We start from the raw sequence: 19,492 nt of genomic DNA, 5'->3' as shown, positions 1-19,492 counted from the left end.
TGGACTATGAACTACTAAAATCAAGTTTGCGGGGGTGCTCAGTGCATAGCAAAGCATCATTTCCAGTGAAGTTGAGTCGCTAACTAACGGGCAGCTACAGGACAAGCTCGCAAAGGTAGGTATCCAGTGAAATTGTCCTTGTTGGCGAACGAAACAAGCAGAAAAGCAATTGTCCGAAGAACTACTTTTTATCTTATCAGTGAGTGGGTTGACGTCAATTCCATTGAACAAAACGGTTATGGCGCCGTGGGTCCGATCATGTGTAGCATCACGTGATCTCAATCAAGGAGAATCGTCACGGTCTCCGTTCGGTATTGAGAAACGCGTTGCAGCACGGATCATCACTCCGAAAGCCGTCAGAACAAAATACTTTCGCGAGACAAAACAGTTAAACGACTCCGAGAATTGGCATATCGAAATACGTGTTCTTTCCTTCTTACCGAAGCGCCTCCTCGGTACACCATTCGTTTAGAGCTTTCTCGCTGTTGGCGTGCGACTCTGCATTCTTGACGTTACCCTTCGATTTAACCAACCATCACCAAAATTCTATCTCTCGATACCCAACTTTTACATCTACGCATCTCGAACGATAAAACAAAACATCACAATCATGGCTTCTCCGCCTTATGCTACTTCCCCATCGGGAATGTCACCTCCCTATCCATCACCCGCTCAAATCCCCAGCAAGAAGCGCTCTTCAGGCGCCGACGCCAACGCGCCTCCTCACAAACGACGCAAACCATCAAACCTCTCGCAAGCCTCCGTCGCAGCCGCGGCAGCAAACCACCCTCTTCGCCAAACATCGTTCCCTCCCGAAGCTCGCTCGCCCTACCCGCGCTCTCCCTCCGTAGACGCTCAGTCTCATGTGAGCGGTAGCGCAGTCAGCACAACAGCTAGCGGAGCGCCCAAGAAGAAGCGCGGTCGCAAGGCGAAGAATGCAAAACAGGATGATTCGAGCGAGGCTACGCCCAGTCTTGTTGGTGGACGGGCTCCAACTGCCGTGAGCGGACAGGGTGGTGAGAAAGAGGATGATGATGAGGATGATGAAAAGGCTGAGATGGCGTTGGAGGATGTTGTCGCGCGAACTCAAGAACAAAAGCAAGAGGAGATTCGTCTACGAGCTATGCTTGTCGAAGCATTCGACTCACAACAATACAACCGATATGAGCTCTGGCGTGCGGCGAAGTTGGCCGATAGTGTCGTCAAACGAGTAAGCAACATTTATATCTATTTTTCACAAACAATTACTAACAGCTACAGGTCGTCAACGCAACAGTCTCTCAATCAGTACCCCAAAATGTCAGCACAGCCGTCAAGGCGGTTGCCAAGCTCTTTGCAGGTGAAATCATTGAAGCTGCGCGCAATGTCCAAGGCGAGTGGATCCACGCAGGAGAGAAGCAAAGTGAACTGCCCACGCCGCCACAGTCTACAAACGACGACCCAGACGCAGCTGAGGAGGAAGTTGATCTCAAGCGCGGCCCATTGCGACCTGATCATTTACGTGAGGCCTGGCGACGCTATCGAGTTTCTGGAGAGAGTCGAGGTGTGGGCGTGCAGCAGCTCTGGCACGCGCAGCAAAATGATGGAGTTGATCGTTTCTCAACACGTACGGGAAAGCGACTCTTCAAGTAAGATACGGCAGGGTATCTACCTACTATGACAAAAAAAAACAAAAAAACGCCAAGACATGGCCGAAATAATGGCTGTGATTGGTATCGGCAGGAGTGCAGGGATAATGATTCTTTTCAGCGTATAATGATACCCCAATCCGAGATAGGACATAGAAATACAATAATACAACCAAAAGTATACTTTACGACGATTCCCCAATCGGCAGATACTATGGTTTAGTACTAATGCTGTTCAGAGAAACCCGGTAAGTCACAAGGCAAAACATGATGGACAAAAGTTCATTGACAAGGACGGAGACTCCACGTGGTTGGTTCGGGGAGTTGGTGGAAACCCTGTACAAAAGCAGTAAGGCTCTGTAGGGCGTAATCTCATCCCCAAATACGAAGTCACGAATGACATTGAAGCAAGCACAGTCATCCCCAATTTCTACCCGCTCTATTGCCGCGTTTCAAGGACTGCCGAGAAGGTGTGTGTGGGATAAGAGGAAACCTGAGGGTAGCCAAGTAGATACTGTACTCTGCATCATTTGATTGACTCATTAGTGTCTTGGAAAACGGCCTTCATGACTTTTCAGGGACTGGGTGAGCGTGTCACGTCACGATGGGTGCAAGATAGGGCGGCTTCATCGAAATAAATCATGCTGATCGCCGTTTGAATCATTCTTGGCCGGCGTAATGCGCCTTCAAGACAAGGTTGCCAAGAGGATACCGCCGGGGGATAAGGGAAAGACGGCACGCACACAGCCACCGTCTTCTCCCAGTTGAAAAGGGAAAGAATAATGTCAATTGGAGCCAAGTCTTGGCTGCTGAGGTCTCGACTCTTGAACGTGACACTATCCGATAGTGGGTTCCGCACCACAGGTCCAAGAGCAGAGCAGAGCAGAGCAGAAGCAACCGGCTCTTGTAAGTACATGTTCCTTGTCTGTCAATACGGTGACTTGCTCCGTCCATTGGCCAAGAACCGAATGACATTACTGTCTCGTCAGCCAGGAATCTCAGCAGACTGTTCTTGACGAAGAGAAATGCATCAGTGACAACTTGCGCAAGGAGTCAAGTTAAACGTCAAGTCTTGGCAAAATCATCGCGGTCTAGAACTAGCAATTGACAATCCTGTCCAATCACAACAGCTCCTGCTAGGTCTCAAGCTCCGTGCCTGACCATGCACAACAGCCCTTCATCAACCTGAATAGTCAACGTCGCAGCTTGACCGGCTATAAGAAGCCGAGAGGCTGGCTTGGCAAGTCGGCTGGCCCGAGAGTCCGTGGCGCAGCAAATGCGAGCCCAGCAATGCGTGAAAAATACGGGGCGCCTAGGCTTCTGGGCATCCCGCAACCAGAGACAATCTGCCCTGTAAGATTCGGGTCTTTTCCAGGGCATCCAAGGGAGGTAGCAGGTTTAGGGCGGAAAACTCGACCAAAGTACCCACTGCCTGGTCGCCTGTCACTGTCAACCAACGACGTACGTTTCATGACTGTCAAATTAAAAAAGGTCGTCGTAATGATCGGCCAAGGATTATCGTAAAGGATCGAGAATCAAATGGTAGCGCAACTCCCAGTTCACTCTCGTAGCTGCCTGTACACCCCTTGCTTGGTCTCATTGGCTCACATGCCGATAAACTTTTGAACCGGTTGAGTAAGCACGAAGTCGTGATAGGGTTGTCATGCTCGAACCTATGTTTAAATGTCATTGGCGCTAGCGTTTCTTGACATCGGCTGGATCTGCACCGCAAAGACATGGGTCTTTGCCAAGAGGTCGGAGCTCGGCCGTCAACGCGCGTCCTGCTTGGCAAATCAATCAAATGGTGACCTTCATCAAGAAGAGCTCAAGTCTCATATGGACTGGCGTTCGCCATCATTGACGTAGCGTAGACTTTTTGGATCGGCATCCAGATGAACTGTACTTGCCAACATGACTGGAGGAAAGGTGAGTTCTTGAAACCTTCACCTTGAGAATCTTTCTCGACGGTTCGTCCTGTATTGCAATAGGTTACTCTGTCTGACACATTCCCCTGCAGAAGGAGGGTTCAACCAATCCGTCAGCTGTCCGGATTCGTGACAACCAACGTCGGTCCCGTGCACGGCACAAGGAGTATGTCGAGGGCCTGCAAAAGAAGCTTCAAGACTATGAGCGTCGAGGTGTCGAGGCCACATTGGAGATGCAGCAGGCAGCTCGGAGCGTTGCTGTCGAAAACTCCCGTCTAAAAATTCTGCTGGGTTATCATGGTGTCACTAATGATGACGTTGAAAAGTTCCTGCAAAGCTTCCCTGATCAGTCAGTTTCCGACGCCGCAAAGGCAACCATTTCGCAGTCGACCGCCGGTCAACCACCCATCGCCCTCGCACCCAAGATGCCTCTTCAACCCTTATCAAGAGCGCCGTCCGATTCTCCGAGGACGTTACCGTTGCCACATATACAACAAGAGACCAGCACAAGCACTCGAGATGTCGTGGACGCAGTTGTAGGGATCAAGAGAGACTCTCGAAAAGCTGGTTTAGACGGCAGACCAAAGCTCCCCTTGCCGATAGAACAGCGACAGCCACTTTTGCAACCTCGACCTCAATTGCCCATACTGCCAGCACTGCCATCTCTTGTACTTGGTCAGGGCAGACCAGAACCCCCTCCTCTCGATAAACTGTCGGTCCTTGCGACAGCCAGCGTGCACCAAGAACCCGATTCAAATAAACACCGTCGTTCACATTCCAACGCCGACAGCCTCCGTGTTCCGAGCCCGTCGATAATAGGGCAAAGCTCACCGGCATCTTCACACACGACTCCCACGAGTCGTCTAAGTTCGACGTCGCCATGAAGATACGAGTGCGGATGGGGTTCGAGTCCGTATTCTCGAAAACTGACGAGTACCCCTGACAGCACAATTCATGAAGAAGCTACTTCTGCAGACTTCTGCAGAGAACGCGGCGACAAAGTTGGGAGATATCGGTGAAGCTAGCGGAGAATGGAGCTCCGGCCAGCAAGGTCAATTGATTGAGAGGAATGAAGAGGCAACTTTGCCCCGACTTGTGAATGTATGTCCAATACAGTCCGGGCACGAGTTGAAACTGGCAGCCGACCTTTGCCAGCTCAACTCTGAGATGGAACCATGGAGAAGACACACAAAGCCAATGCTGGCGGCATTGCTCGATTCAATGGAGGTTGAGCACAAACGCAAGATTTAACGGGTAATATGGACCTGTTTTGCAAGCATTGGCGATGCTGTTACCGATTTAGATGGAGCCCATTTGGTCGGTACCTGACGAAGACGTTGGATGTTGCTGGAAAAACACAAAGAGCCAAACTAGGGAGGGAGGGTGAGTAGTTGTATCCGTACGGCGACTGGATCTGTTGCAGGGTCGAACACGAAATGATACCAGGATTACAGAAGCGAATCGATCGCACCCGGGGAGGCACGCACCTTGCAGAACCGCGTCTTGGGTGCTGCACGGCAGCCCGATTCCTTGAGCTGGATGTGAGATGCTGCGTTATATAGGACGGCTTTCAGGTTGTTCAGGTGGGAGGCCGCTTGGTGGAGACGTGGAATAACAAGGGCAGGTCGAGTTTGTGCAGGCGGGGAACATGCCTAGTCTGTCGAGTTGGAGGGTGTCCCGGATGCAATGTGCTGTTGGAGGATTCAGGGATTCTCGACGCCTCAGACGTGTAGAGGAAGGGGATCTGCAAAAAGCTTGGCACGGCAACAAATAGCCATAGCAAAAGAATGAAAAAAATTGTTATAAGCGCAACCACACGAATCGAGCGTGTGACAGAAATGAGCAAGCAGGTATTGGCTTGCGGGCAATTTCTTGTCGCAGAAACAGTTCCTAGACAGTCCCTTTTGTCAACCACTGACATGAAAGAGTTACGAAGGCCGAGAGAACCGGGATCCAGTGTTACTCCACAACGGCGTCATGTTGACCCATTGAAATGCAAGGTTGAGAATGAGATAGGATGATTGATAGTGTCCTAGCCGGGGGGACCAAAGAGAGGGAAGGGTCTGTTTTGAGGTGGTTTGGACGATGTGTTTTGTAAGCTCGGCCGCGAAGGCGGGATGGAAGGCGGAGGGGACGTGGGTGGTAATCCACAGGACAAATGCCGGGTCGATGTTCGTCTTGGCGGCTGAATAATGAAGGGTCGGTTGCAGTGCATGAAACATGGGAGGGAGATGGTCTGAGAAGATGGATGGAGTTTGTAGAAAAGTTTAGTGAGGCTGTCGAGGAGAATATAAGAAAGGATCCAGGTTCAGGCAGGAACGGGAGCGGCAAGTGGGCACAAGATTCGTTCCTTCCTTAGGTCCTTCCCTGTCGTGGTATTGAAGAACCCAGTTGAGTCGTACTCTATCTCATCTCCAACTTTGAAGAGTGAGCAGTCATAAAAAAATTCATGAATATGAAATGTCGGTCGAAGAGACAAGGTAGCTTTAGCTTTGGCTTTTATTTCCCTGCTGGGCTCATTTCCATGACGTAGGGAAAGACTCCAATCAGATTCTTCCAGTGACAGTAGCCCCCCCCGAACGTCAGGGACCGGGAAGTGGGTGCTCATGCGCCGACAAGGGTGGATTGCCTCCATGGGTAAGACCCTCAGGTGTGATTGGTGAGTTGTCGTCTTTAAATAAGCTTAATCGTGTGGCTTCGGGTGAACGTCTGGGTTTAACGGTGACAATCTCCGAGATATTTGCTGTGTATGAGTATGATGAGGCCTGGAGGGCCTTTCTGGTTGTGTATTGCCTAGGTATGTTTGATTAGTAGGTAGTTGAACTGGTCCGGGTCAGGTTGAGTTAGTGGTAGACTGGATCAACACTCGTCTCAAGACCCATCCATATAGTAACCACCACGTCTGCTCTGCTGCAAGTCCAGAGTGATGGGACACAAATAAATAAATCGAAAGCGATCAAACCCTTTAATAGGGTTCGCGGGAGTGCTCCAACTTTAAACCTTCAAAGGCAGCCCGGGGGGTTCATTGGCCGCGCGGCCCTGTCGACGCGTAGGTCCCATAATTGGTGGTGGCAGTGCACCCTCTTCAAACGTCACCCATAGCCCGAATAGTCTCATTTTTTTGCCCAAATAGCCCGGTCTGGGCAGTCAAGACACAGGTGAGTTGTTGTGTCTCGTTTATTGGCCAGTTGGCGATATTGCCAAGTCGGAGCATAATTCTAGACCAAGACAGCAAGCCTAGACCAAGGCATTGGATTATCCCCACCTGGACTCTACAAAGACAAACAGAGACAGCAGAGTGAGTATTTACTATATACTGCGTAGAATACTATGTACTTGTTTATAATATACACAAAAAGAGAAAGGGAGAAAGAAAAGACCAGCCAGGCCTTTAGTTGACAGACAGACTGTAGGCAGAAGTAGTAAAGACACAGTTGGATCCTAGATAAAAAGGTTAGTCTCTCATTCCAAAACACAGCATAAGACCAGAAACTTACCAACAAAGGGCTCAGTACCAGCCTGGAAGCTAGTCGCAACGTAGCTACTTGGAACACCCTGACTCTTGGTAAGGTACGTAAGAAAAGGGAGAAGATCGCCCTGGAAGTTGCCCAAATTCTTGGTCGACACAAAAGAGTAGACAGTCGTATCGCCATTGGGTCCACGAAACAACTTCCACTGCGACCCGTTGATAGTCAACGTAGCAATTGGCGTAGATCCATGGTCAGAGATAGGTCCAGCACCACCATAGCTTCCCAGCCAGATCATAATCTCGTACTTGTTGTTGGCACCAACTGAAGGCGCAAGCCAGAGGTCGTAAGAAACGTCAGCGACCATGTTTGATCCCGTGTATCGCCAATTCCACTTTGTAGGAATGGACTTGATTGCTGAGACTTTCTTGTTGATCTTTTCAAGGGCCACGTTGGAGTATGACTTGACGTGGATGTTGCCTCCTGCCCAGGTCCATTTGGTGGACCAGGAGAAAGAACCGCTGTTGTACGAGTTGAAGGTCGTGCACTGCTGTCCGGAAGTGGCCTCACCGCGACCCCAGTTGTTATGGTAGACGGTATATCCAGCTGTTTGGAGAGACCCGAAGGCGTCGCACCAGGTGGTTGCGCGCTTGTCGAGGGTCTTGGAGGGAGTGGTGGGCGAAGCTGCTACTGCAGCCGCAAGCAGAGAAACAATGCTAAGGAACTTCATGTTGAGAATTTAATGTTGGAAAGGAGTGAATAGTGAACTGATTGAAGAACGAAAAAAGACTTGGCGGAAATGTTCATTTATATATATGCCATCTCCCTATTATCGGACATCTACGTCGACACTCCAACTTTAACAAAATTACTTATACATGCTGAAACACCTCGTCGCACGAAATCGACGTATTTGGTAAGTTTCAACTGATATACCAACCCACCAAGTGCCGACTACCGAGCCCGATACAAGGTAGTTCCACCAATCACCGCTCAACCTGAGTTCTCCCAGCAATCAGATATCGTGATGTAAAACATCCTTGCGTTTGCCTTAGTTGACGAATGATGCCATCCTATAAATACAATTGGGCAATAAAAGGGAAAGGGGAAGTATTAAAAGCTGGATCGAGGCTGTTCGGAAGTGTCGGATGTGCTTGAAGGAGGAAAAGTGTCGGTCCTCCGTGGTCTGTGTTGGAGTATATTTATGCAGATCTGTTGGACGACTATGTTGAAGGACATTTGAATAAGTATGCATACGGGTATAAAGATGGCATTTCTATGTATCTAAACAAATGTACGGTCCCGGAGACTGATTCGCCCATATTTCCAGGGCACCTCTTTGAGAGTTTACATGGTAACGATGCATATAGTTTAACCACGTCGCATTCTACCCTGTTTAGACGACAACAGCACGTCCGATCTTGCGGAGTATTCTTTTGTCTACTTCACAGTGGTCACTTATGATAGAGGACTAAACATGACAGAATGGATTCTTTGTTATGACAAAATCATGTGTACGTAATCCATTGGCTTCCAGGGTTCTCTCCAAAAGGGGCAAAACAATCTCTTGCATTGAGGTCAACAGCGGTGAAGTTTCGGTTGAGATAAAGCACTTCCGAACTGACAAAGATCTACTGTCCGTATACTTCTGCAAGGCAATGAATTACGATTGCTGGTACAAAGATGATAGATGCGTGTACTTCTGCGTGGCTGTCGTACACACGGGAATTAGTCGCAGTGGCTCATGAGTTACTGATAGGTCATATCTGATCACAACTTCCAGCGTCATGCGTTCTTTGGAAGAGCACGTCCATGTGACATAAAAATATGATTACAGTCTCAATGGATCTCTTCCACTCCTGCTCGGGCTTGCCACTACATCCCAACCTGAAAGAATGCCCTTGGTGCTGGTTTCAAGCCCGACTGTGGTTCCCTTTGATGTATTCTAGGTAACTATGTTGACCGCCTTCTGGGGTTGTTTCTTATTGCTTGGTCTATTTCATGCAGACTATTATGTTATTCGAACAAAGACACCACACAGAAGACTTGCGACCATGATTCTCATCAATATTTCTATTAATGAGATCACTTCTGTCTCTCTCAGTCTTCCGGAACACCATCAGACACATCAACCATCCCTGAGCTGTTGGCCAGTCCGAACAAAATGGCGTCCACGAATCTGCAGCAAGGGCATAGCTTGTACTCACCTCTCGACCATAATATTCGTCTCATCGAAATCCTTCCTACCTTCCCGGGCCACCAAGTGCAATGCAAGCTGCACACGGTCAATCTCACCCCTAGGACATCCTAAATTTGTCTGTCCTTCGCCTGGGGCGATCCCTCACTCACAGAGGAGATTGTCGTCGATGGAATCCGCAAGCAAGTCACCGTTAACCTCGCCACGGCCCTCAGACACCTGAAACAGCACTGGTCCGAGATCAGGGCCAGACCAGGGGAATATCACGATCCTTTTGAGTTACGTGTCTGGGCCGATGCGCTGTGCATCAACCAGGACAACCATTTCGAGAGAACGCCTCAAGTCGGGCTGATGGCCGATAGCTACTCTTCAGCTGATATGGTACTTGCCTGGCTGACTTCCAATGACCGAGATCTCGTCTGTGCTTTCACAATCATGCACAAGCTCCTTCATTATGCAGATCTATATGACTACCAGGCAAAACCATGGCCAAGATATTCAGTCGAGGAATACAACTGGTTCCAAGAACTAAAGATTAACTTTCCCTTGCGGCTGAACAAAGATACGGAAGCCGAGATGGCGTTCTCAAAGTTCTGGCGACTCAGCTTCTGGACCCGAGTGTGGACTCAACAAGAAGTCATCCTTGCCAAAGAACTCTACTTTATCACACCATCACAAAGGATATACTACAAGGACTGCATATTGGTCAACACATTGATTAAAGCATATCTCGAGGACTCGCTCAGTCCAGCGCCATTTTCCCCGTTCATCAACCTGCCGAAGAATGAGGCTACCAAGATGTTGGAGTACCAATGTGGAGCCACGAGTCTTCTTGAAATAAAGCGCCATACTGAGGTGCCTACAATAAGGGTTCCTGGAATTGGCCTGTACCTCTCAGGTCACTTGCAGGCTACTGACAAGTTGGATTACGTCTACGGCCTACTTGCATTGACCAAAGCGCCCATCGTGCCAGACTACGCAAAGTCTGTACATGAGGTGTACTGGGAGTTTGCAAAATGGCTGGTGGAGGAATGCAACAAAATTTCGAGGATCATTCCCCGTGCACTGCCGTTTAACGCGGGCTTCTTTGGATTTTTGGATGCAAATGCTGTCGGAATTAGATAGCTTCATGGACTACCGACCTGGGCGCCCATCTTCTCTCCCCAAGAAAAGCGAAAGGACCTCAAATTCCCATCCGATCACTTTAGTCCACCTCGGAGTAACCTTACGAGAGTTTTTGAGCCTCATGATTCGGCACAGATACATGTCTCTGGAAATAGCCTATTGACGAGAGCAATAATGGTACAGACTATCAAGACAGTCTGCCGTGAGCCTGTTCCCCATCGCTTGTCCCACAGGTGGGACAACCTTGTCCGCGAAGTGTTTGTAACACGTGGAGATATACCTTGCATCAATATTAGTACAGCTATCATGATAGTATGCTGCACGGTTCTCTTCAAGTCGATTGACACATACGACTTACATAGGCGTGCTCGAATTTCGGCCCCCGGTGAACTGGTTTTCGATGGGGAACCCACCGATGATGACTTCTCACGAGAATGGGAGTTTGCTTGCTATCATCGGTCAGGAAGCAGGATATTCATCACTGAAGATAACTGCATTGGATTGATCGGAGAGGAAGTGATGCCAGGGGATGTAGTTTGCTGTGTCGCAGGATGTCGTTATCTTACAGTTTTACGTCCCATAGAAGACTTCTACCTTTTCGTTGGCAGTTGTTTCGTCATGGGTCTCACGGAGAGGGTTATCAGTAGATTCCTCTCTCGAGGAAGGTTGAGGGCTGAGAAAATCGCAATAAGATGAGGTTCTTGCGATTTTTATGGAATGGGGCATGCGTTGATATTGTCAGCATGACACAGAAAGGGCAAGGGTTTTTTTTTTGTATTAGACCGACAGGAGCTTGTAGTTTTGAACTTACAAAAAATGAGAAAGAGTCCTTTTACTTTGTGCAATTGTGTTTGGGTTGGTGTTTCTCCCTTTCTTGATCAATTGCACTTCCTCCACACAACGCACCTACTGGGGTAGCAGCAAGGTCAGCCTCCTAAGTCTTAGGTTATAGAAATAAATAACCCAAGGGTCTATTCTAAAGCATCATAAAATGACCTACTGTTGTTGCCTCTTATGCTTTCAGCGGCCAGTTGTTCTGACATCCTAATAGGAGTCACAGCCCCTAGCCTTATCAGTCAAATCGGTTGGGAAAACTCGCTGATCGCTAACTCCTCTTCTTCATATTCCTTCTAGTTTAGTATCGCTAATGTAAGGACACAACTGTTGAGATTCTGCAATGCCAGAAGCAAAAAAAAGCTGACAATCAGCCCAGAAAGAGAGAAAGAGAAGGCACCAACCCTCCGTACTGCAGCAATCTGCTGACTTTATTGATCCTTAGACATACCTCACCTTAATCCAGATGTCCATCCCCTGTGGTCCATAAGCGCTCCAACTTTCTCGTGGCTCTCTCCAGAGCTCTCGTCTGTTGTCCCTCTTGGGTTCGCCAATGCCCTCGTCTTGGCTTTGTTCGTCTCTTCCCCTTCCAGCCTGAGTGGATTGCTTATTCGGATCTTCCTCCATGTGACTTTGGTGACTCTCATAGAGTTCCATTTGTTGGCCCGGGGCTTGTTGTGAATCCGCTGGTCGCTTTCCAAGGTTCGGGGTATGTTGATGAGACTCTTTGAGCTTTTCCTCGTCCTGCTCCGTTTTTTCTTGTTTCTGCTGAGCTTCCGCCAGCTGCTTCCGGAGATCTTGGCTGGTTTGCAAAGCATAATCAAGTTGCCCCTGGAGATTCAATTTCTCGGTTAGAGACCGGCTGAGTTGATTATTGAGATCCTGTATTTTCTTCTCGGATATGTCCAACTGCTGCTCTCTCTGCTTCTGGCCCTCTCGAGTCACATTGATCTGCTCCTTGAGCTCTCGTCCTAAACGGCGAGCTGCCTTAGTATGCCGTTCAACATGTTGTTGAGCCTGACTGAGTTGATCTTCGAGATTCTTTATCTGTTCTCGAGTCTTCTCCGCAGTCGATTGATGTTCTGCGACTGCCTTGTCGTATTGTTCCTGCAGTAGCGTCATTTGTTGATAGTATTTGTTGATTTCAGACTTTTCCAGTCCCATTTTCTCATTGAATTCTCTTATTCGTTGCTTCAACCAAATCTGCACGGGGCTGGGGAATTCGCTAGTTCCGTTTGCCTGAGGATTGGGATTTTGCGGCACAATCATAATTGCGATGCCGGTGTAAATTTGGTGATTGCAGTAACGCTGATGATGGTAACGATTGTGGTGATATTGTTATCTGTGAATGATGCAAAGAGAAGATTGGAGAAGAGGAGTCAGGTTGGAAAGAAGGATATCTAGTACCTACCTACCTGCCTGCCTGTCTACTTACTTACTTATCTACCACGGCAGGTACTACCTACCTCCTCAGATAAGTATTTAGCAGGAGGATGGGGGTCTACTACTAGGTAGCAGAAAAGTTGACCTCCCAAGTCTTGGGTTATAAAAATAAGTAGCCTAAAGAGCATAGTCTAAGTAGCATAAGCTGATCTACTAATTTCGTCTCTTATGCTTCCAGCGGCCTTTTTTTTTTTGGTACCCTGAGGGGGGTCTAGGTCAGGATGGCTACAGAATACCTAAAGACAGCATTATCTTACCTGTTTAGTATGTATTAGATACGTTTTGAGAAGGATCAGATCAGCAGGCCTTCAGACTGTTGTATTGATATTTGGTCTGCAGGCCATTCTTATGCTGCTTATACTAGGCCCCAAGACTTGGAAGGCCAACTTCTCTGCTACCCACTAGGCTGACAAGGCTTGGGGTTATTCTCATCCTCATGAACAGTGACTGGTAAACTAGATAGACAAAACGATACAGACATATCAAGACTGTGGTTGTGTGGCAAAAGCGACATTATTCAGCCAAGCCAAAGAAGGCAACATGCTTTGAGGTTAGTCAAGCCACTGTAGAAAACCCGTTTTAAATAGCATGACGAATCCCTTCCAAACAAAGAAAGGTTCCGTAGCGCCAAGGCGTTGGGAATAAAGCCAATTCGGCGATGGGGGGCGACGAAAGATTGATCTGATAAGATTACGGAACGGAGAAAAATGCGAACCAGAGACGTGTGATTTCCGAGGCTTGATGCATCAGACAAGGAATGTGTTTAATGCATAGGTAGAGCTAGACTCTATAAGTCTAGTTCACTTGATGCCGATATCGCCAGACAAAAGGTGGAATGATGGGAATAACTTGGTGTCATGGTCTAGTGCAAAGCAGAGTCTAGTTTGCCTCTGCTCTTGTAGAAAGATGATATTCCCGTAACGTAAGATTTACTTTGACCCACCGATTGCTTCAATCCCGGCGACCTCTCTTTCATCAGGTCGTCCGTCAGGGTATCGACGTACCTACTAAGGTATCTAGTGTAACCTTGTGTCCTTCCTGAATCAATCTAGACCATCCTGTAGTGGAGTGAGCTGACTTGATAAAATTTTGCATATCATTAGAGACCCGACAATGTGGAATAATGACCCGATTGGAGAAATACATCCGTCAAGCCAAGAGGACCGATTTGTTATCAATCAGTTTGTCCTTTTCCCTTTTGCGGCTCAAGTCCGTGATATCCGATATCCGTGCGTCCGAACAGGATCAAACTTTTCGCCTTTGCCTTTTAGATTCGATACTACGTAGCATCTTTTGTCTGAAGGCATTGAGTGGACGAGAGAGAAAGAGAGACCTGTGTAACCGTCAAACGGACAGGTCCGAGGATGATGATCTTTTCTACATGTGGAATCTGAGTTGTTGCATCGGCAAATCCGTTCCTGTGAGACACTGAAGCCTAGGCAGCAGCTGTAAATGAACCCTGTAGTGTGTCTTCACGCTTGGTTTAGAGAGGGAATGATGGTCGGCTCACTTTTGACTAACGCCAAGAAGTGCGAATCCACTGTTGTTGATCCTAGGTTCGGAGGGTGATGTGACTTTGAGTTGCAGCGCCGTTGTACCTATTAACTGCCTACTACCAGGTACCCAGGTAAGTTGTTTCTGTTACTATTGAGCGTTGCAATCTTTGAATTCAACGGTGAAAACTGAACGACAACACCTAGTCAAATTCTACATTATGCCCGAGTCAACACACACAAGTAGCACTTAAACACCGTCTAATGGCAACTTTTCATCCGCTACATCCATCATTTAGTCCCCTAAATGCGCTAATTAAGCTCCTAGCGCTGCAGTGGTCTCATGATCCACTCCACTGTAGAATCCTCCACCAAAAATTCTTGCCTTTTAGAGTTATCTAATCAATCTGACTGTCTGATCCACCTACCTTTTTAAAGGTCGCCATTCCCACCCCCGTTTCCCAAGATGTGACCCTTTACTCTTCTCTCAGTCTCTATGAGATAGTATACCCCATCATGTCCCTCAAAGAAACAAACGAGGCCAACCATGAGGCCAAGGCGTCAACGCCTGCCGAGGCAGTGCGCGACATCACATCGCCTGGTGTTCAGCGCATCAAGGCCATGTCAGAGGTCATCACCATGACGGATCGCATCTTTATCTTTCTAGGTGTCTTCCTCATCTCTTACGCCTACGGTCTCGACGGCACAGTTCGCTACGCCTACCAACCGTCAGCCCTGAACGAATTCAAGGAGCACTCTCTGCAGTCCTCCGTCAACACTCTCCGCGCCGTCATCGCTGCTGCTGCTCAGCCTACCGCTGGTAAAATTGCTGATGTCTTTGGCCGTGTCGAACTCATCTGTATCTCGGTATTTTTCTACACTATCGGTACTGTTATTGAGGCTGCCTCGCAGAATCTCGATACCTACTCTGCCGGTGCTGTCATTTACCAGATTGGTTATACCATGATCTTGTTGCTGGTTGAAGTCATTATTGGAGATATTACCTCGGTCAGATCTCGTCTGTTCTTCAGTTATATCCCTGCTCTGCCCTTCATCATCAACACCTGGGTTAGTGGCGATGTCACAGCTGCTGTGCTCGGTGCTACAACCTGGCGATGGGGAATCGGCATGTGGTGTATCATCTACCCCGTCTGCGCCCTTCCTCTCATCGTCAGTCTTCTTGTTGTTGGTCGCCGCGCAAAGAAGCAGGGCCACCTCGTTGGTTACCGATCATCCTTCCAGCAACTCGGTCTCAAGAGCTTTACCGTCGAACTCTTCTGGCTTCTCGACATTATCGGAGTTATCCTTCTCATTGCCGTCTTCGCCCTGCTTCTCGTTCCCTTGACCATCGCTGGTGGTTTCGAGAGCAAGTGGTCTTCCCCTCAAGTTGTTGCCCCTCTTGTTATCGGCTTCGTCTGCATCCCCGTATTCGTTGTCTGGGAGCTTCGCGCTCCTCACCCGCTCGTACCCTTCCACCACATGAAGGACCGGTCCGTCTGGGCCCCCATGGGCATCGCGTGCATGCTCAACTTTGCCTGGACAATGCAGGGCGATTATCTCTACACCGTCCTCCAGGTCTCGTTCAACTTCAGCATCAAGGCGGCCACCCGGGTTCAGTCCCTCTACTCCTTCGCGAGTGTCGTCACCGGCACGATTCTCGGCCTTATCGTCTACAAAGTGCGCCGCTTCAAAGTTTTTATCGTATCCGGCACGTGTCTGTTCCTTGTCGCCTTTGGTCTACTCATCCGCTACCGAGGTGACCCCAGCGACTCGAACCAATCCGGTGTCATCGGCGCTCAGATCCTCCTCGGTATCGCGGGTGGAATGTTCCCCTACCCCGCCCAGGCCTCTCTCCAGGCCTACGTTACCCACGAGCGACTTGCTGTCATGACAGGTCTGTACCTGGCCCTGTACCAAGTCGGTTCCGCCATGGGCAATGCTGTGTCGGGCGCCATCTGGACCCAGGTCTTGCCCGCCCGTTTGGCTTCCAGCTTCTCCGGCTTCGGAAACGAGACCCTTGCTGTGTACACCTACTCGCAGCCTCTTTCCGCCATCCTCGACTTCCCTGTCGGCTCCGTTGAGCGCGATGCCATGATTGACGCGTACAAGCATGTGCAGAGGCTGCTTACCATCACTGGTATCTGCCTGTGTATCCCTCTTATCGCCTTTTCTCTGTGCTTGCGTAACCCCAAGCTCACTGATCAACAGAACCTGGTTGAAGATGACAAACCGAGTGAGGCTACTGAGCGCACCACCAGTGCTAGTGCTTGATTTGGCAAGAAATTGAATGTTTCGGATATTTGAAAGCTGATATAATATAATACTGTAATTGGATAAGCCTGTGGCCATATTGTATACCTATACTTGGTTGGGTGTCGTGATTGTGGCTGGAACTTGGAGTTGTGAATACGTTAAATCGAACGTCGATCTATACCGTCACCATCAATCGACTTCTTTATTAGCCAATTTACTAGGCTCTACGGATAATCAGGCCTCACAAAGGATTACCGTTGATGCAACCCTCAATCGTTCGCCAATCTATATTTAGACCCAACTTCCCGTTTCTCAACTCGACCTCCAGACAACGCTCAGTGACACTCAACAAAGCAATTGTATAACGCCAAATACTGATAAACTCAATGCCCATTAAGCATAATTTAAAGCATGCATCACAAACGTACACCGCAAAAGCTCATCTTCCAATCATTTGTCTATTCGGCTATCAGACCACTCACTTTCAAAAGCCTCTCTGCAAGGTACCGACACGGGACAACCAATATCTCTGATCTGATCTTCTTCAGCCGTATTATCCTCAGCTGCAGATCGCTTCGGAGGATTCGTCTCTTTTTGTCGGCTCAGCTTACTGATCGTCGCATACACCCTCTCACCAAAAAGCAACCATACCGCTCAAACCATCTCCGAGCCAATACAATCCCACTTCCATATGCATCCCTCGTATGAGGGGGGGGGGGAAAAAAACTAAAAAAAAAAAAAAACTCTCCGAAGATAACGTTTTTCTGCTCTCTTCACACGACATATTCTTTGTGACACGTGTTCATGCTGCAATTGCAATACGAGGACTTCCATCCATATGCAGGAACCAGCATAGTCTTTCGCATCAAAGCCGACTAATGTGGAGATCAACACTCAAAGACTATTGACAATATTCACCTCTGTGTGGCGCGGCTGAAGAGTCGAGGGCCTCAATGTATGCGGAATTGGGTTGTAGTGCAGGGTGTTCCCCCTTGTCGTTGCATATACATATGTATAAGTGGCTTACGCCTTCAAGGTGTTGGGAGCTATTACTGCACGGAGCAATGTGAAGCGTCACTTTTCTTTTCTGCAAGACTCGAAAGGTAGTCGTTGCGAGAAAAAGAAAGCAGGTATATAAACCATGGTTATAACCACAGAAGACCCAATTCATCAACCACGCCTCTCGAGTCAAAGGCATCCATTCGTTACAGTCACTCGTTTTTGACACTCTTTTCACCATGAAGGGTTCATTTGCCTCTCTCGTCGCCTTGCTGGCTGTCAATGTTGTTGCAACACCTAGTTTCCGCAACATCTTTGGTCTTGAGAAAAGACAAGCTGGGCGATGTGGAACAGGCTTTGGGGGTGTATGCGCTGCTAATGAGTGCTGTTCGAGCGCTGGGTAAGTCGTCGTCCTTTATCCCCCATTATGAGTTTGCATGATCTGATAGTGGTCAAGTTGGTGTGGAACGGGATACCTTTACTGCTCTGCTCCGGCGTGTCAGATTGAGTATGGCCCTGGCTGTGATGCGAATGTCAGGCCTACTGGGCCTGATACTACCAATGTTGCAAGGCCAAAAGTGGGAAGTATTCCATATGGACAGGCGATTTATCGATGCAATCGAAATGGCGATATTGCTATAACGTATGACGATGGTCCGTATACTTATACCGAGGATCTGCTTGATCTGCTCCAAGTAAGTTCCTGATCTACACATCACATCCATTCACGGCTATCGTCTGACAGCCACAGCGCTACAATGTCAAAGCAACATTCTACATCACAGGTCGCAATCTCGGCAAGGGCGCCATCAACGATCCCGCAACCCCATGGCCTGGTCTGATCCGCCGCATGATTCGTGACGGTCACCAGATCGCCAGTCACACATGGTCTCATCAGCGTCTTACCACTCTATCGCGCGCCAAGTTCTGGAACCAGATGATCTTCAACGAGATCGCCTTTGCAGACATTCTGGGCTACTTCCCAACATACATGCGTCCCCCATACTCAGCCAGCAACGCTACTACCGATGCTTGGCTAGGCGAGCTGGGATATCATGTCACCTACTTCAACTTGGATACTGAGGGTTATCTGCACGACAGCCCAAACACAATCGGTACGTCGAAGCAGATCTGGGATACCACCGTAGAGGGTAAATCCCCTGCGAGTAACAAGTGGCTTCACATCGAGCACGACCCTGTGTACCAGAGCGTGTACAACCTCACAGAGTACATGCTCAAGTCTCTTGCCCGCAACAACTTCCGCGGCGTAACAGTCGGCGAGTGCCTCGAGGATCCCAAAGCAAACTGGTACCGTTCAGTTACCCCCTCGTCTGCCTCTACCACCACGACAGCGGCCACCAGCTCTGCTACGTTCCCGCTGACTACAAACGGACGTTGCGGTTCTCGACACGGTGGCGCAACGTGCAGAGGAGAGTTCAATGGCGAGACGTGCTGTTCGCAGAACGGGTGGTGCGGGAGTACGGATGCGCACTGCGGGAGGGGATGCCAACCTGTTTTCGGTACGTGCAGTGGGGTTTCGGAGCCGGCGGGACCGGAGCCGACTGCAACGAACCCGGGCCGATGCGGTTCTGCATTTGGAGGCAAGAAATGTGATCAATGGGATCCGTGTTGCTCAAGAGCTGGATGGTGTGGAACTTCAAGTGATCACTGTGGGAGCGGATGTCAGAGCGCATTTGGAACATGCAATTGAGGAGTCGTCACTGCTAAAACTTGGTTAATGGGTTGTTATGGTAGCATCGGCATTGACTATGACGAGAAGGATTGGGACTGTCTCCATCAAAGGAATCGAGCTTCGCTTGGCGAAAATAAAGTGTCAAGGCAAAGAGCGGGAATAATGGCTTGCCAGAGTTTGGGTAATTGGTGGAGGCAGCCCAGAACTAGGGGGTTTCAGCAGGCGGCGGGGGGGTCAGTAGGTCGGGTTTAACGGTAAGTCCCTGACCATCTTGTCCGAGCGTCTGCCTTAGCAGGTAGTTAATTTTAATTTCAGGGGGCAAATAATAAGTGATGGGTCAATTGATCGAGTCATTTTATCCTAGCGAGAGAGCTTGTTTACATGAACGAATTTCCCATGATAAGCGAGGATATTGTTTTTTGCCAACGCGAAAAC

The 19,492-nt window shown here is 48.9% G+C and overlaps 7 protein-coding genes across 7 annotated transcripts; 5 read left to right on the top strand and 2 right to left on the bottom strand.

Moving 5' to 3' along the window:
- The first annotated feature begins 391 nt into the window (after window positions 1-391).
- Window positions 392-1,818, top strand: FGSG_05853 (uncharacterized protein). The gene is made up of 2 exons (XM_011326152.1): window positions 392-1,210; window positions 1,261-1,818. The coding sequence occupies exons 1-2, from the start codon at window positions 611-613 to the stop codon at window positions 1,630-1,632; spliced, it is 972 nt and encodes a 323-aa protein (XP_011324454.1). The 5' UTR covers window positions 392-610; the 3' UTR covers window positions 1,633-1,818.
- A 1,701-nt stretch (window positions 1,819-3,519) lies between these two features.
- Window positions 3,520-4,437, top strand: FGSG_05852 (uncharacterized protein; the record flags this gene model as incomplete). Its single annotated transcript, XM_011326151.1, has 2 exons — window positions 3,520-3,554; window positions 3,646-4,437. The coding sequence occupies exons 1-2, from the start codon at window positions 3,540-3,542 to the stop codon at window positions 4,435-4,437; spliced, it is 807 nt and encodes a 268-aa protein (XP_011324453.1). The 5' UTR covers window positions 3,520-3,539.
- Window positions 4,438-6,944: 2,507 nt separating this feature from the next.
- On the bottom strand, window positions 6,945-7,750 carry FGSG_05851 (uncharacterized protein; the record flags this gene model as incomplete). The annotated part of the gene is made up of 2 exons (XM_011326150.1): window positions 6,945-6,994; window positions 7,051-7,750. 2 exons carry the CDS (start codon window positions 7,748-7,750, stop codon window positions 6,945-6,947), a joined length of 750 nt encoding a protein of 249 aa, XP_011324452.1.
- A 1,434-nt stretch (window positions 7,751-9,184) lies between these two features.
- Window positions 9,185-10,342, top strand: FGSG_05850 (uncharacterized protein; the record flags this gene model as incomplete). Its single annotated transcript, XM_011326149.1, has 2 exons — window positions 9,185-9,304; window positions 9,374-10,342. 2 exons carry the CDS (start codon window positions 9,185-9,187, stop codon window positions 10,340-10,342), a joined length of 1,089 nt encoding a protein of 362 aa, XP_011324451.1.
- Window positions 10,343-11,617: 1,275 nt separating this feature from the next.
- On the bottom strand, window positions 11,618-12,445 carry FGSG_05849 (uncharacterized protein; the record flags this gene model as incomplete). Its single annotated transcript, XM_011326148.1, has 1 exon — window positions 11,618-12,445. One exon carries the CDS (start codon window positions 12,443-12,445, stop codon window positions 11,618-11,620), a length of 828 nt encoding a protein of 275 aa, XP_011324450.1.
- Window positions 12,446-14,628: 2,183 nt separating this feature from the next.
- Window positions 14,629-16,616, top strand: FGSG_05848 (uncharacterized protein; the record flags this gene model as incomplete). The annotated part of the gene is made up of 1 exon (XM_011326147.1): window positions 14,629-16,616. The coding sequence occupies one exon, from the start codon at window positions 14,629-14,631 to the stop codon at window positions 16,381-16,383; it is 1,755 nt and encodes a 584-aa protein (XP_011324449.1). The 3' UTR covers window positions 16,384-16,616.
- Window positions 16,617-17,603: 987 nt separating this feature from the next.
- FGSG_05847 (uncharacterized protein) lies at window positions 17,604-19,075 on the top strand (the record flags this gene model as incomplete). Its single annotated transcript, XM_011326146.1, has 3 exons — window positions 17,604-17,764; window positions 17,822-18,059; window positions 18,110-19,075. 3 exons carry the CDS (start codon window positions 17,604-17,606, stop codon window positions 19,073-19,075), a joined length of 1,365 nt encoding a protein of 454 aa, XP_011324448.1.
- Between the last annotated feature and the right edge of the window lie 417 nt (window positions 19,076-19,492).

Source organism: Fusarium graminearum, chromosome 3, assembly GCF_000240135.3.
Source record: "Fusarium graminearum PH-1 chromosome 3, whole genome shotgun sequence".
Lineage (NCBI taxonomy): Eukaryota > Fungi > Ascomycota > Sordariomycetes > Hypocreales > Nectriaceae > Fusarium > Fusarium graminearum.
Note: the sequence above shows the minus strand (reverse complement) of the source record. Positions and strands in the feature narration are given on the sequence as shown.